The sequence below is a fragment of the Boleophthalmus pectinirostris genome, unplaced genomic scaffold, assembly GCF_026225935.1.
Source record: "Boleophthalmus pectinirostris isolate CB_2022bp ecotype Guang Dong unplaced genomic scaffold, ASM2622593v1 HiC_scaffold_16, whole genome shotgun sequence".
Classification (NCBI taxonomy): Eukaryota; Metazoa; Chordata; class Actinopteri; order Gobiiformes; family Gobiidae; genus Boleophthalmus; species Boleophthalmus pectinirostris.
In genome coordinates, this window is record NW_026571095.1 from 23,857,819 (window position 1) to 23,875,918 (window position 18,100).

General features: G+C 37.9%; 1 protein-coding gene across 2 annotated transcripts in view; it reads right to left on the minus strand.

Moving 5' to 3' along the window:
- LOC110164091 (protein tyrosine phosphatase receptor type F) overlaps positions 1-18,100 on the minus strand; it is a 288,692-nt gene that overhangs the window by 200,319 nt on the left and 70,273 nt on the right. For both annotated transcript variants that reach the window (XM_020929120.2, XM_020929118.2), the window contains exons 3-4: positions 13,047-13,192; positions 7,346-7,487 (exon numbers count right to left, since the gene is read on the minus strand). In XM_020929120.2, coding sequence (XP_020784779.1) covers positions 7,346-7,487; positions 13,047-13,192 — 288 coding nt within the window. The remainder of the gene's footprint in view (positions 1-7,345; positions 7,488-13,046; positions 13,193-18,100) is intronic.

Genomic DNA, 18,100 nt, shown 5'->3' on the forward strand with positions numbered 1-18,100 from the left:
CACCCCCAGCATGTTGTCTCTGCCAAGTATCAATATGCAATTAGACTCAAATAAGTAGTTTTCATACGCCATTATACCAATACTTTATAAATAGAAAATACTGAGCAACTAGATGAAATAATCATCATTATTACTTGGCCTTTTCTGCTCTGCTGAAACCTATAATCCAGATCGACTTAGTGTTATAATGACTCCTCGTCTCGCTGCTTCTTAATGTATTACGATGACAACTCACTGAAGAGAGAGCGTCACGTGTACTAGCTATGGTTTTAAAATAGAAGGACTGGCATTTTAATAGTGTTCTGGAACTTTTAGCAGATGGTAAATTTGTGTCAGTGTTGGGTAACCACAAATATTTCTTGCAATTAAAATTATTGTTTGGGTAAAACTTGTAAATATGTAAAAATGTGTCTCCAACTGATGCTAGTTGCAAATAATTGTAGCACGCCATAAGGGAATCTGGTATTTTTCATCGCCAATGCAACTTAATGGTGTTCCTAGCATTGATTTAGGAGGCCATTTTCAATTCCGCCTTGAGGCCATAACTACATACTTCTAATATTAGCTCGCCTATTACTACTACTACCGTTTCAGAGCTTCGTAGTCGCTCACATACGAATGCAGCGTTATTTGTCGGACATGTTTTCTTGTTGTCCGAGATTGGACATGGCTACAGTCTGATGGGATTCGCACTCTTTAGACCTCGAGGCTAGCACTATTAGCGCCTAGCATCATTAGTCTGCGTCGACTCGGTGCTGCCCCGCTGTTTTCTCGCATAACGCCGCTGCTGATACTGACTTGATGTATCACTACGCACCAAACAATAGTCTAAAAATAGTCCCTGGCTGACGACATTGCTCCTGGATAAAAAGGGGGAGATAGAGAGTGAATATGCATGAGGTCTATATGTCACTGTGTCCAATAAAGCTTCTGTGAGCGGGCTCCAAGTGGCACAGCTGTTCACGGGGATCTTGACTCACAGATTTTTGGAGGGCCAGACAGAAAATTCTGAATAAAATTTGCTGCCAATGATCTCATTTAGCTTCTGTTGCAGCCCGGGATTGGATTAGCACCTACGACAGCTTGGGGGAGGAAGAGAAAACCTTTGAAAGTGGAAATGAAAAGATGATGTGCATTTGAGGTTGTGTTGTGTTATTTTTTTTCCCCAACAACAAAACATTTCATTGCATAACGGCAGATTGTATCCAGGCTATTTGCGAAGCAGTTTAAGTTTGACATGTTCTTTTTAGTATCAAAGGTAAAAAGTAGGGGTGAATCAAATGATCGATACATAACTCAAACGCAGAATTTAATATTGATACTGCAGACTACTGTATTATGAACTAGTGCTGTTGCGATAAAAAACATTTTGAACTCCACGCCTCCTAGTGAATCCGCTCAATTTCATTTATCTCCAGCGACTCAGTCAGGAATCAGAATACACTAGATGGTTTGCAAGTTCGGGCACCAGTCAATCAGTGAAGAGCCATACATTCTGTGTTGGCAACAATTCCTGGGATCAAGGATTTAAAGCTGGAACAAATAGAATGTTTGGTGAATTTTATCAAGGGGAAAGACGTGATTGCCCTTCTTCCTACGGGATTTGGGAAAAGCTTAATGTACCAGTTAGCCCCGTTAGCGGCACATTATATATGTCATGACCAAATAGCAGCGATTGATAAAATAAAAAAGTACCCACTTACCGTCAAGCGAATGGATCCTAATGCTGCGAGGTCAGACAGTTTCCACAAAGTAAAACCATCTGATGAATCAGGCTAAGGCTCAATGCTCCAATATCCCGATAATTGAAAACAGATTTCTTTTGTAAATATAATGTGATTTTTAACATTAAGTCAGTAATTTATTTTATATTACAATGTAGTTTTATATCTGTGCAATCCCTCCGTCGTCCAGGTGGGTTTCCTAGTGGTTCATGAGCGAATACTAGTCTATGTGCTCTTATACTTGTTCTGATGCAGCTCAAAATCAAAATCAATTCAGGAAAAGGTTCATTTCTGCCCTGTGACTGTGATTTTTTTAGTATCAAGTTTCAATACCAGTTTTAGTATCAGTTAGTGTCTCATTTTCAGTACTTTTGATGTATTAATACATTTTACACACACTACATTTTACAAGTCTACATAACAGCGAAGGTACACTTCTTGCCACTTCGACATTTACAAGAATTGTTTTTTTAGTAATAGCTGTTTTAGTCAAATACTGATCCAAAATACCACTGGCTTTAAAATGTCTACCAAACAATGACAAAAAACAAACATTAGACCAAAATCTCATAAGCCCACATTATCTCACTTTTCATCATTTCTCAAAAACAAGCGTACGTGTCTCGCTGTCTCGTTTTGGCAATCTGACAAGAGTTAAGAAATATCTGTCCATCTTTGTCTTTCTGACTCTTGAGCGATGAATTTGAACCTGGGCAGCCCCTGCGTTTACCTTGGACCCGTGCCATCTCCCGGTGAGCAGGTAGACGAGCGCAGGCCAGTCCGAGCTTGCAGCAGAGAAAGCAGCTGTCTCTCCAGTGTATTTTCGAAGTGAACCCACATTGTTTAGGTTCATCACAGCAAAACAAATAGGGTAAGGTGGCTCATCTTTCTCAACAAGTGCAGACGGGTGTGTGAGCCGAGCATGACTGCAGCCGGGCACTCAAAGCACTTCTTCACATTTGAGGTAATGCGATCTACCAGTATTCAATGGCTGTCTGCCCGTGTGCCATATACAAAGATAGGAGATAATGGGAAGAGGAGACAGAGCAATGTGGGCTGAGCAGTAGCGAGATAATTAAGTCGACATGGATAATTTGAAGATATTAATATGTTTTGTGTTTTATAACTGTGCTGCCATATGCCGACATTAAGAACTCATACTTTCTCTGATGTTTTTCTTTGAGTTAGAGAGTAAAATATTAACAACTCCAAGAGATTATTAAATACAATAATTTGACAAAAGTCTACCACCAGTGTGAAAATCAGATACTAATTAATACAAAATAAAGGAAAAGTAGATACTCTATTAATTTAAGCAGGTATCGATACTAAAAAAGTCCCATTACAAGTATAAGACCACCTAGACTACTATGTACCTTCGTGAAGAAAGTACTATGATTTAATGTTGAAAATCACAAATTCTATTGTCTAAAGCAGGGGTGGGAGACATGGGCCACAAAGGGTTCTAAAATTTGTTGGAAGAGCCGGACCAGGAGCAGATGGATGGAGTTTTTTGGTAATCCACCATATAAGACTAAAAAAATAACATGGGATATGTAGAAAAATTGAAATATCCCATAAATGAAAATCATTACAAAGCATTACAACAAAATATCTGTCTTTCAAGTCCCACGGTATTTAATATTTATTGAAATGACTTTTAAAACACTGAAAATTATTATTATTATTAGTAGTAGTAGTATTAGTATTAGTAGTAGTAGTAGTAGTAGTAGTAGTAGTAGTAGTAGTAGTAGTAGTAGTAGTAGTAGTAGTAGTAGTAGTAGTAGTAGTAGTAGTAGTAGTCAAGTTCAGCAGGCCAGATTAAAAAGATTAAAGGGCCGTAGTTTGCCCACCCCTAGTCTAAAGAAAGAGTTGTTTATTATCATCATTGTGGTATCAGTGTTAAGTATGAAGTATCAAAATATGCATATACACTAATCCATTTTTACTATCACTGTATGAGAAACGTGTACAGTTTTCATAATGCATTTCATTTTCACACTTCGCTAACTTAATTTAAAATGGAGGAAGTTTACAATGACATTAACACATCAAAAGGCAGCGCAAATTACTAGCAGCAAATACTATTATAATGTCACTCGCTATAACCAAGACTGTAGTGCTGTGCGTGTGTTTTCTGAATCAAACAGTATGTCTCTGATTGCACTTGACTGAGGTTAGAGGAGAGACAACCTGATGCCGGGGGAACAGTTGCTAAGCGTTGAGTAAGACTGTAGCCTGTCATTACTCCTCCGACCGAGCGAGGGAGAAATAAAAGGCAAACTCCGCGTCCTATTTCTCTCCGCAACCCCGGGATTCATCTCGTCACGTTAATATGCGCTTCTTGTCATGTCCGCACTGTTTGTTTGGACTGGGAAAAGCACAAGATCTCTTACGACGCAGGGTACAGGAGAAGGAGCGAAAAAGAAAAAAAAAAAAAGAAAAAAAAGATTTATCTGCGTAAGAAAAGAAAATAGTCCCTTTGGGTAGATTACGCAAGCCCCACCGATGATATCACCAAATCAGCATGGACAGGGGAGAGAGGAGAGAGTGGGAGGAAAGAGGATGAGATGCAGACGGTCTACAGAGAGATGTCCTGGCTGAAAGAGAAGGGACCTGGCTGGAGCAATGTCCGTAGAGGGTTTTAATCCTTTTTCAGGACAGCCCAAGAGACATTTTTAGGATTTAATGGAGTTAGCTTTTGCAGTGACAAGCACATACACAATGACATTACAATCAATTATCAAATAGATGGTTTCCATTAAGGGATTTTCATTCATACATTAAAACCAATCTGAAATGATGGCTAAACAGAAACCAGACCTGTGATCACTAGTTTTATGCTTCTATATAAATGTAAGTGTTTCAAGTCTGTCATGATTATGTCTTATTGTGCTGTTTCTATCATGTTTGTCCTATGAATTGGCATCGACAGTTTGTCTGTTGCATGATGTTGTCTTATGTTGGCTCTATCTCTCTAACCTGCCAGGGACTATGCAAAGTAGCCTTCAGGTTAATTCTGGCGTATTTACAAGTATATGTTCATGAATATGCAATACGTGCATCTAATCGCAAAGAGCACAGTTATTTAAGTATCATAATTTCTTCTGCAAACAACAAAATATCAACAAAAAACTGCAATCTCTGTAGTTTAGATCTGTACATGTGCTGAAATACATGTTATTCTTGTATTTGTTCACATTTCAGACTTGAGATTTCATTTGGTCTTCTGATATTTTATGTTATTAGGTTCTTTTTACAGACAAAGAGTTTGTTTTTCATCAGCCGGACACGTCACAACATCACGTGACCACTCTGAGGAAGAGCGCTAGTGAGCATTCGAAGCTGTCAGGTATGAAAAACAAACTCTTGGTCTGTAAAAAGAACCTAATAACAAAATATGTGAACTCTGCTTGTCAGAAAAACTTATATTTTTTCCCAAATCAGCACTAATCTGTACCCCATGTGCTTCAAATGTATACAGAAAACTACAGTCTATATCTGCACTTATAAAATCTTGACAGTGACATGGTGCAATACCAGACCAGGACACTAGATGGAGCGGTGAGCAGCTGGATTTTTATAATAGACTTCCTTTTAGCGTTGAGTGATCAAAAAGAAATTACTGGTGCCATTATTTCCTTGCCCACTCAATTACTTTTTATGACACACCAGAATCTAATGACTTGCTTTGCTAACAGAATGAAAAAAACAAAACCGCTAATCAAAAAAACATTAAAGATTTGCTTAGTTACAATTTACACACTCAAATTTCAGTATTATCTTACAACCAAGAATCATTCGAGACACTGGGCTCATAGGTGGGCCCTTGTTGTGATGTACTGCTTTAGATCCCCTCCTCTTTACACGCTCCCTTGACAGCTGTGATAGATGTTGTGACTTTCAAAATACAAGAAGCGCAGTATAATGTACGGCAACAATGTCGTGGGGGCCCATGGAGGAGTATTCTGCCGGAAGGTACTGTCACCAGGCCTGTAAAACTAAGCCTATATGTTTATATGTCTACACAGACTGGGTAACACAATCCAAGCACTCTATTACACCTTCTACTTGACTTGGAGCTTGTTTTGATGATAATAAGAGATTAGGGCTGGATGATTCAACAAAAAGAAATAGATTTTTTCCTCGCATTGTTAATCTTGTCTTATTATGAACTAAATTAATTTCCTGAACACTGGTAAGACATTACATCGACAACACAAAAATGGTCAAATTTCTTCATCCAAAATCTTAAATGGAACATATTACACTTTTTTATGATCTATGTTATAATGTTGTTTCCTCATTAAAAACATATCTGTAGTTTGTTTTGTTTCATTAACACACGAACCCTGCATATTTAGACTGTGTTCTTCTCTCAAACAGAAAAAACAACTGTTCCACGTAATACAGGAAGTGCTCCACGGTGTTTTTTTAAACTCCACACAACTTCACTAGAATCATTTGGATAATTTCAGTCCTGGAACTGCAAATTAGAGCCTTGCACTCACGGGATTGGATGCAAAACAGTGCGGTGCAGGACACATTTTGAAAGCTCATCGCAGGCGCGGGCTGGAGCAGGACTGCACAATGCGGGACCGGGCGGGGACCGGGCGGGTGGCAAGAAAAACTGCAGTCCCACAAACTAAATATGAGTGTAAAGTAATATATACAAATGATTAATGTATGCCTATCATACATCATTTGTGCTGGATATTTTATTTGGCATTAATAAAAACATTTGTGGATGTGGTCTAATCTCATGCCCATTTTAGACAATTCCTTTCCACTTCTCTTTGTTTGATAGAGCTTAAGAAAGCGAACGTCCCCATCCTGAGGTATTTGCGGGCAGGAGCGGGACAAAGTATCACAGATGCGGGCAGAAGCAGGAATGAAAATCACAATTCTTTGCAGGAGCGGGACTGAAAATTCTCTCCCGCGCAGACCTCTACTGCCAATCTCTACTAAACTCAAGGTAAAAACGTAGCTGCTAACTTTACAAATTACTGTGAGATGTAGTCAGACTAAAGTTGTTTTTGATGAGGTAACATTATAACATGCTTAAAGTTTGCAAGAATCCATTTTGTTTAATATGGAACTTTAACTCTGGTCCAAACACAATCTTTTACTGACAGATAATTGGCTGTACCCCCAACCATATCACTGGTGATTAAAGATGACTCAGTCAATTCGAATTTGATTAATTCCACAGCCCTACAACAATAAATCTTTGGATACACATTTCAGGTTCTGTCACACATAAGGGGCAGATAAGAACTTTAAACTCACAATTAGAAGCATAAAACTGTGCATATTTGTTTAAGAAAATGCTATTCTCAAGGTCAGACAAAATATCTGCTCCGTTTGAAAATGCGTTCCTTGCATTTTCCTCGCCTTGTGGAGTTTGCATTAAGATGTCTGCCTCTCCATGACACAGCCAACACCTCAAATCCTCAGAGTTTGCAAATGTTTATGTATGAATTATTAAGGCAAGCATTCATATTTGCTTTCGGATATATAGGCATCAAGGGAGGAAAGACAGAATGCAGGAGTGTACGAGGAGGGAGAGAGAGGAAGAAGGAAGATTTGAACAGAGAAAAAGCAGGAAAGTGTATGGCTACCTTCGAGCACGGTGAGTTTGGCGCTGGTGTTGATCTCGCCGGCGCTGTTGGTGGCCGTGCATTCGTAGATGGCTTCGTCTCTGTGGGTGCGCAGAGGCTGGATTCTCAGAACGGAGCCCGAACCGTCATCGAAATCAATCACCTGAAGCAAAAACAGTGAAAAAACAAATGCATGGTGATGTAAAGGGAGATTTTACTCAGTTCAGTGTTAATTGTGTTAAGAACTTATGTCTTTCGGCTCAAATTTTATTCAAGACGTAACCGAATAATTCCATAGCGTTTTAGCCTAGAAGGGGATACTAAATGGTAATTTTTTTAATACAACTTTTCTGACTTCAAGGAACTTAAAGCGCTTTACAGACAGGAACCGTTCAAACATTCACACATACATTATTACACCAATGTACGCAGACTCTAGGGGTGAGATGGTTTAAGTGCCCAAGGACACAACGGCTGCATTTATCTGTAGGAGATGGAATCGCACCGCCAACCTGGAGTCAGTGGATCTGACTGATAAACCAGCGATGTTTCTGTCAAAAGCGGGATTTGAACCGCCTACACTTATATATGATATTAATTGCAAACACATAACATTTTTAGATCACCTCTTGTTGGTTTGAAATTGCTACAGTCACTGAAAACATCAAATTAACATTGTTGCCATGTTTTGTCCAGGTTTGTGAAGTTGTAGTGTATTTTTCTGTCTCGTCGTTGCGTGGAAGCATGGAAAACATAGGCTTTTAGGTTGAGAACTGGACAGAACGTTAAGGCGGGTCAGGAGGTTTCAAATAGGATACAGGAGAGATCGCTAGATTACTTAAACTAAGCTCCAAAAAGTCGATTTTGCACAACACCCTCTGTTTAGTGTTGAACTACAGGCTGTTACTATGGAAAAAACACCAGTAAAGTTTTGTCACGTGGGAGTTTTTCTTTTCAAAACTCGGTCAAAGAAAACTAACATGCAATTTATGACATTTACCACCAGAGGAAACCTGACTGGTTCGACCACTGCAGGTTAAGACACGATGTCATAAAACAAGCCATAGTCATAAATGAGCAGACTAAATGGTGTCAAACATATAGAGACATGTTTGTGGATTACCTCTGAAAGAAGTATTCTTGTGCACACAGTTTAATGGACATTTAACACATTGTGACCAATTCTAAAACCTGATTATGTGCACTGCTGAGTCTATACAAATAAAAGCTTAACATAAGATGCAGTTTACAGAGTGGCTAGACTGGTCTCCGTATATTTGAACGTCTGCTAACGTATAAAAAGCAAGCCATTTTGAAGATAAAAATTTATTTTACCGAATAAGAAACCATCAAAAATAGCTGGCTTGGTCACAAATGCGAGTGAAAGGAAAAGGTTCTGTAACTTTTCTGGTGGAGTTTGAAAAATGTAACATGAGGCAATTGTGACTGTAATTGAGTAGATTTTTTGGGTAATGACACTTTTTGAGTTGATTTTTATACTCGTACTTGTACTTTATAACTAAGTACAATTCAAGCCATCTAATTCCAATACTGTTAAATGGATAGACCAGGGTATTCCCAGGTTTGACTACCCCATATTTAAGACTTTTTAAAGACCTTTTTAAGACCACGTAAATGAAAACTAAGACCAACATCGCACCCATTATGCAGGCGAAAAACACCAGATCCAATTCTAATAATGACCATTACTCGCTGTTTTAAATAACAAAGAATACTGTTATTATAAAATCTCATTCAGAACTCATTTATAGTCGTATGCATTGCTTGTAAAATGGCCAAAAAAATCTGTTAAAACTTTCTAATAAGGCAAACTAACCTTTGACACTGTCTTGTCTCACACTGTCTTTCAAAGTGCTTCAACCATTTAACATTTTCAACAGCAAACTGTCGTCCACTGTACTGATTGTTTACTCATTGACGCTGGCGCCAGAAACCAAAGTATTGTTTGTGCATACTCCAAATTAAACATTCATTCACATTACATGATTTCACACTGTTGTTTTTTTTTTTCCTCCCTCCATTTAACATTGCACTGCAGCCCGGTTGAGTATACAAAAAACAGGCTAATGAAATTTAAGACCTTTGTGAAAAAAATAAGACTTAATTTAGGAACATGAAATTCAAGACCTTTTTAAGACTTTTAAGACCCCGCGGCTGCCCTGATAGACACAAAAGTGACAATTCTGTTGGTGTATTAAAGAGCCCACACATGATTAACAAACAAACCCTGCATACTGAGGCTGAAAAATTTGAAAAAATTTCCGTTCTCCACTGTGTTTTTAAACTCCATACACCTTCACTAGAATCATTTGGATGATTTCAGCCCTGGAATTCCTCATCTCTACTGAACAAAAGATAAAATGTAGCTGTTAACTTGAAAACCACCACTATATTGCAACACAAGGTTGAACAGAGCATTTTGAGCTTTGTAGATGTAAACAGACAAATAATAATGCAGGGTTACTCAAACATGTGTGAATGAAACAAAACACAACTCCAGGTATGTTTTTGTTGCGGTAACAGCATTAAAACATGACTCAAAGCTCACCAAGAATCCATTTTGTGTAATGTAGGACCTTTAAACCGCATTCAAGGCACGGTAATAAATATATGACTAACAAAACAAACAAGTCGCTTCCTAGTTTTACACAGTGCATCCACGTTGCTCAACTAAAGCGGTCAGAAACACAGCTCATTCCCACCTAAGGCTCTCTCTCTCTCTCCTGTCCCTGAGTTCAAAAGAAGGAGGAGCTGTACATCAAGAGAATGTATGGCCGCGGACGGTACAAGTGAGGAGCAGAAAGATGAGCCTGAGAGGAGTGTGAAGGAGATGAAGCGGACTGTATAAATCAAGATGGAGGAAGATTAAAAGGAAGGCAGTCTGTCTGGTCTGGCCCGCAGAAGAGAGAGGAGAGGGGAGAGGTGTGTGGAGCTCAATATAACGCCCAAATGACTGCGCTGGGGAAGGGAGGGGGGACTTTATGTTAACTGACTATCAAAAGCTGGAGATTAAACATGCATGAGAATCACTGATCACTGGTTAACAGGCAGTAATGGTCGAGTCTGTACTTACTGAGATAAACGTCGGAGGTACCACTAGAGATTTGGTATTCGGTAAATGATTGCTTAGATCAAATGGGCTAATTGAAAATTGCTTATAGTGTCAAACAAGTTTTAAGTTTTAAGTTGATGAATTTGAAATCTTGTATTTACAGAAATTACAATTCATTTTCATTGTTTTAAATATTTAATGATAAATTGGATAGTAGTTATTTTAAGGACACACTGTTAATGATGAAATGTTGTTGCTAGAGTTGGTCAAATGTAAATAATTTCCTTAATGTATTTTGTACCTGCCCAAGGACTGCAGATGGAAAGTACTGTGTAGCTAAATCTGGCACAGAAGATCTTTTCTCTAAGAGTTTAATGTTGTTTTTCTGTGCACTGTCCTTGTTTAAAAAAAAAAAAAAAATATGGCCTACTAAGGGAAACCAGCACTAACTATTCTATTTTGATAGAGATTCATACCTGCCAATCATTATTTCATCTTTGCACTGTTTTCCCATATGACGTCTTGTATATCGGTATGTATATGTATTTGAATTGCTATATTCTCACTTGTACTTATACATCTATGTAATTATGACTCATTTGACAGCAGTCTCTTGCTATTTTTGCTGTTTATTTAGAATCTATTATTGCCATTTATATTTTTCTCTTTGTTATTATAATATATTGTGATGTGTGAGCTACTGTGTCCAAATAATTTCTCTTGTGGATCAAGAAAATTTGTCTAAGTCTAGGGCTGCACAATCATTATAGAATCAAAATCACAATTTGTGTTGGCGCAATTATCAAATCGGAAAGGCTGTAATTATTTAGATAATAGAAAGCCCTCTACAAAGAACAATATAGCCTGTATTTTGATCAAAAAAACTTGTATCTATAGTTCAGACCTCTACAAACGCATGAGATTCTAGTATTAGTTCATGAATTCATATTTCAGTCTTTTATCAGATGTTTATGCTCCTGGATTTTATTGCAATGTGGAATTCAACGCAGTCCTACTTTTTAAACATATATCCCCAAATTTTACTGCATAAATTGTAAGAAAAACCTTTAATTGTTGTTGATACATTCATAGACAGTTTAGTTGTTTTCAATTCTAAAATAATTCTGCAAGTAAATTCAATCACTGCATATTCAGATGCAAACAAATGATGGGGCCAAGTTTTAAATTTGTTCAAAAGTTCATTTCATATTGCGGTCTACGGGTAAAGACTATACTATGTGACATGTACCGCTGTAAGAAATACTGCATATATGTGCGCGTTATCTGCGTCTCCTGGTCCATCCATTACAGACGTCTTAGGCATTCCCATTTATCCCGGTATATGGATTTAAATGGAACCACATCTGAATCCATACTTCACATTTCTAACATTTTCTATCTGGACCAATGACAGGCTGCGACAGATTGCTATGTGTCAACTCTCACAGATATGTCTATGTTGGTGAAGAGGAGTATAAAATGGAGAGGCTCGTGCGTGCATACAATTTCAACCAATCATATAGCCTGAATATGGTCACAGTGGCTTCAGATAATGATAGCTTTTAGTAAACCTGCACTAGCAATTTATGTTTAGTTTGTAATATAACATAATGTGGTGATAGTAAACAGAGTAAACATCCATACATTTGCATCCTCTATCTAAGAGTATCTTGGTTTAATTCAGGAGTACGTGTGGCTAGTGTATTGCATGTACGCTGGTCACAAAAATAGCGATATCAACCCAATGTTCAATAAATAATTTCATGGTTCAACATTTCGCACTAGTAGGGAATATTTAGTTATTTATTTATAGTACAACATTTGAACAGTGGAGGGTCAACTAGGGAACTTTAATGATCATAGTATCAAGTCAATTACTGTATGTAAGTTTCATTCTGTTATTGCTTTATTGCAGCTCCTATTTCTTAACAATATTGTAGATTAAGAAATTGGTTTACTGAGATTATCCTGCTTAAAGTGATAATATGTAACTTTCTGGAGGTGGAAAATCAACTACGTAAATAATGCAATAGAAAGTTAAACCCATACTTTGGAACTTTCTCAAGGGAGATGGATAAGTTTTATGCCATACTGTGGAAGATTATAGCCAAAGGAATAATATTTACATTGAAAAAAGCAGGAAGATACAAAATAAGAGCCAGGTTTGTGGAGATGCAAGCCTGCTCACAGTAAGGAGACATGTTTTGTTTTGGGGGTTTTTTCGGTGCAATAAACAGACCCATAATGCAAAATTGTTCAGCAAAAAAGTGACATACTATGGTTTTAAAATGATTGTGTCCGTGGCATGTGGTAGTTTCAGTGTTACCATCTGATAATGTGGCAGGGCTTGGTGTCGTCAGCAATCCAAATTTAGTTTCATAGAAGTAGAAATAAAGTTTTATAAGTATGCTCTAATTGGCGTGATGTTATAGTTGTGGAACAAAACAGAAAAGAACATCCAGCATTAGGTCATGGTGGCAGACTTATAATTGAGACGGAATAACAGTCTGTTTTCCTAATGAACGCTCTTAGTAACTTTACATTTTCCACTTTACGCCTGGCTGCCTCAAGTATGTCCACATCTTTTGAAGTGTTGTTTTTTTTTTCTTTTTTGTGGATGTGTTGTCACAGTTACAGCTGGGTACTCACCTCAAAGCGCTGGGAGCTGACTTTCTTGCCTTTCTTCATCCAGGTGATTCTGGGCTTAGGGTCTCCCGTCGCCTGGCACACGAACGAGGCAACGCCACCAGAGATGCCCGTCTGGTCCTCCGGGGACTTGATGAAACTTGGCAAGCCTAAAGACGAAGGGTCAGAGGAGGATAGACAGAGATTAGAAATGAAAACAGAGAAGGAGAGGATTGTGGTTGCTATAGCAGTTATATATAAACAACTATCGATGGCTCATTAAATTTGCACTATGTAACTTTTTAGTCTTGTTTCCATGGATATATCATTGCTCTGCCTGGAATGATCCACAGTATGACATTAAACAGCTCAACCTTATATTTATTTAATTACATATAGTATAAAGCTAATAAACAAACAAACAAAAATGATAAACAGACATTCTGACTTAGTGGGGTTGCCTCTCCACAGATCTGACCTGTATCTTGGTCTTGGTCTAGCATCTCCATGGAGAAAAACGTTTGAACAACCCTCCACCAGAAAAGTTACACACCTTTACGAACCTTTAATTTGGTTATTTAATTATTTAGATAATTCAAATTAAAGGTACACTATGGAACTTCCTTGTAACCATATCCTTGTCTCTAAGGAGTTATAATTGCTTTGCCCTAAATTGTTCACATTTTGGCTTTAAAAATAACTATTGTCACGTGAGATGCCACCAGGACAAGTTACAGGTCAAGTCTGTGGAGAGGTGACCCCACTCACAGTAATAATACTTGTTTTCCAATGAATTTTTGAGATATAAACAAATGTAATTCAAAAATTTACAAGTTTGATAAGAATAAATGCCCTTCTGGGGAATGTTCAAGCAAAGGAATAGGATCTCCATGGAGACCAGCAACCTTCCATTAGAAAAGTTACATAATGCACTTTAATCGTTAATGATTATTCAGGTCATTGTACGATCACACTGTTGGATCCTGATGTTTCTTCTCACCATAATCTCAACACTAGCATTTGATATAGTGACATCCCTGACAAGTGAACTCTGGCTATTTATGGGGCAATGGTTTCATAATACAAAAAATAAAAAAATAAAAAAATCATAAAAGTATGGGCGTCATGGCGACAGGCGCTCACTGTGCCTTTGGTCCAGCCTGTCAGTCCGTCATGTCTCGTTTTTCATCTCATCGTTGACACTCAATATGAAACTCCATAGACAATAAAGTTGCACTTTTTTATTTGACACTAGAAGTTGTAGAGGTTCTTTAACTGTGGGGCAAGGACTACTGCAAGAACAATGTAATGTAATATTCACAACTAGCAGCACCACCAACAAGGCATCAGTCGTATTCTCCAATGTCAAAGTCTACAGAGACCAGATCAGACTATAACAAGTGGTCCTTTAGTTCAGGTGTAAATGCTCGATCGTGTGAGACATACATAATGAGATATAATGCTAAAGTATCAAGAAAACTAAATGATTTGTTCCTTTAGTGACCCCGTGTGGCTTGACTGATCATTTTCACAATGATGTAGAATTCACATCACAACAAAAACATGCAAGATAATGTAATAAATGTAAATGTCAAAAGTATCAGAAATCAAATACAAATCGATACTAACTAGAATTAAAACAAGGTACTAATTTGAGAAGGTATAATACTAAAAAAGTTACATGCACAGGACAGAAATGAACCTTTCCAGAATGATTTTGAGCTGTGTCCGAGCAAGTATAAAAGCATATAGACGAGTATACGCCCATGGATCACTGTGGAACCTACCTGGACCACCCATATATATGCAATTTAAAGCTCAAAATTACATTCTACTGTTTAAATAAAGAGTTTTTTTTATTATCATTGTGGTATCCGAATCAAGTGGATCAAGTCTATTTCGAAATCGAGTTTGGCATTTGCATATTGTGACAGCACTAGTAAACAAATTATTTAATGAAAAGTGCTTACTGAGAACATGTGGTTGTTACTACTTGTATAAACATTTGCACGACTGACTTTTACTCAACAATAATGGATGAGAAAAACAGGACTGCTTGTACTTGTAGTCTTTACCATGTACTTTATGACCTGTAAGATATTCCATACATACCAGCACACCCACATGCTCACACACGGCAGACTTGCGAGCTAACTAGACGATCACCTGAGAGCGGCTCCCCCCCGTTTGCCTGGCGGGCGGATTGAGCAGGCACCACACCCTTCACTTTTGTGCACGGAACAAATCGCTGTTTGTTTCAGTGACAGGCCGTCAAAGTCTACACCAGTGCAGTGTGTAAGATCCAGCGGGCTTGGGTTACTGCCTTCAGAAGTGCATGATAGCTGTCTGCGTTTGACAACATGACACTCCTTGCCCCTTTCTACCGGATTTGAAGCCTGGCGTTATTAGCAGAGACGTGGAGATGTCTATTACAACAGTAGTGAGGTAAACAAAACACTGCCATCTTGACTGCCTATGGCCATAATATGAGAGTACAGCGTTCACAGAGGAACGCATTGTTTCTATTTTTCTTTGGAGTTTTGCTTCAAGGTAGAGGACATGTTATGTTTGAGAATAGATAATAACGCATGAGGTTTTTGCCAATATGTAAAGTTAGAATATAAAGTAGCAAGATGCCACAAAATTTAATTCAAAATAATGAATAAAAAAAAATAAAAAAAGTATAATAATTTTGCTGTCAAGTTGATTCACGTTTAAATAAATACTTGAACAAATACACCATGGCATTAACAGGCATGTTCCATCACATTTCTGATTTCTAAAATACTGTCTGAAAATCAACAACAACAACAAAACATTATAATTTTTGTCAATTATGCTTTTTTTTCTTTTGTGTAAACCCAACAAATCCTCCTTTATTATCATTATTATTATTATTATAAAGTCCCACTAAGCTAAATGTACTTTTGAACACTTTTTAAAACAATTTTAACAAAATTTTAACTTTGTTCGCTCAGCAAATACAGAGATTATGATAATGCTATGTCCTGTCAATCATATCACTGTTGCACTGTCTTCCTATGACCTCTTGTATTAAGCTGGGATTTTATATTTTATCACCTATCTATTTTATTTTGACTTGTACATTTACATTTAAATAATTGCGTCTTATTTGACACCTGTCTTCTGCTATCTTCTTTGCTACTTATTTAGAATTTATTATTACCATTTATATTTTCGCTCTTTGTATTATATTTTATTGTGATGTGTGAGCGACTGTGTCCAAATAATTTCCCTTGTGGATCAATAAAATTTGTCTAAGTCTAAGTCTAAGATGGCTTTATGTCACTGTTTTATGTTTATTTTCAAGTTGAATTATTTCAAAAAGCTGAAAAAAGGATAATATGGAAACTCGTGCATGAATTTACATCTGACCTACTTTCATGAGGGCCATTTAAAGAATGAAATATGACCCTGCCAGGCTACTGTAAATGACCAACAGCCCTGTAATAATGCATCAGCTAATACAAATAGTTACACCTTTACAAATATTAATGTTAACAAATGGCGAGTAGCAGTAGAGTTATCACGGACCATGTTATTGCCAGTGTTCTTTTCATCGTGTGTTATAGAGTTCAGTTTTTTTAAAAAGCCCAAGCAAAAGCTGTCCCTGAACAAGGACGGCTCACACAGGTGTTTTTAAAGCCAGCCTGGTCCGTGAGGTGGTCGTATAACAAGCAGACAGCAAAGATTGTCCTCACTGAAGGTTCCGGCCATGCTGGGGAGAGGAACAAGGTTGTGCTAACAAGGCATTGCCCTGGCAGACTTGTATTAATGTAAAAACATGGTGGAAGAAAAGCAAAAGGGAGCCTGCAAAGATGGGCTTGTATTGGATTACATTTAAGTGCTTTCTGTGTCTCTCTGAGGGGCAGGGGCATCAATCAATGTCAGTATCGTGTTTCCATATCTCACAGACCGAAACTTTCAAATATTGTCGGAAAAGAAAGCGAAGCATTAGATTATATAGAACTGTATAAACACTGCTATGATGTATGTGATTTCTGTTGGGTATTTCAGCTTCTACAAGTATAACACAATTTCTTAAAGTGTGCATAAAAGGTGAATTGTGATTGGCATTACACTTATCTATTTCCATGGAAACCAAGTCAACTTACTGGAAAAGAGAGCCGGCTCACAGTAAGAATGCAAGTTTTCTACCACATTATAATGTTGCTCCCTCATCGAAAACATGCCTAAAGAGGTTTTATATGTCATACATGCATGTTTGAGCAATTTAGCGATACTCTAACCCTCCTCATGGTTAGCAGTATATTCCTATCAAAAGTTCAGTCCACAAGCTTTCGTCACGACAATTTTTCATAAATATGCAAAAGCAGGATCCAAAACAATACACTACAACTTCACAAACCTGAGGCAATGTGCAGCAGTTTCATCCGTGAAACACACACCCATTATGATGTAAATAGACTGGACTGTCAATGCAAAATATACATGCAAATTACGAATCTAGTTGCTATATAAGAATACATGCTGGTTTATATCGTCTTATTTGTCTATGTGTCATTCCTGTACATCCTTTTGTCTAATACAGTGCAGCTTTTGGCAGTCACATCTCAGTGCGTCTCCCTCAGAGCTGAGACAGTGCCATCAGTTGGAGCAGATGCGGTGCACAGGTGCGGGGTGGCCTAAGTACGCAGTTGACACCTGGAGCGAGATTTGGGTTTTCCGCTCTTGTTTTCACTGCAGTGTCCACTTGGGAAGGCATCCTGGCGCCGGGTCCGTCTCCGAATGCAAATCGACACGTGGTTCTGTTTGAGCTCCAGATCTTAAGCAAAACAGAAAGGGTCTATCCTCAGTGTGCTCCATGCAAATTCAACGGGAGTTTTTACTACGGGCTCGGCAGACAGGTGCCAGGGAGTGTGCGCGTGACGGGTGCGAGCGAGAAGACAAAGGATTGGGAAAAACGGCGTGAGAAAACAAAGCAGAAAATAGCATCTCTGGTCGATTATAATGATTTATGTTTTAGCAGTGGCACATTTAGTTGCACTTGAGATGTATTAAGGCAAGGCAAGTTTATTTGTATAGCTCAATTCGTG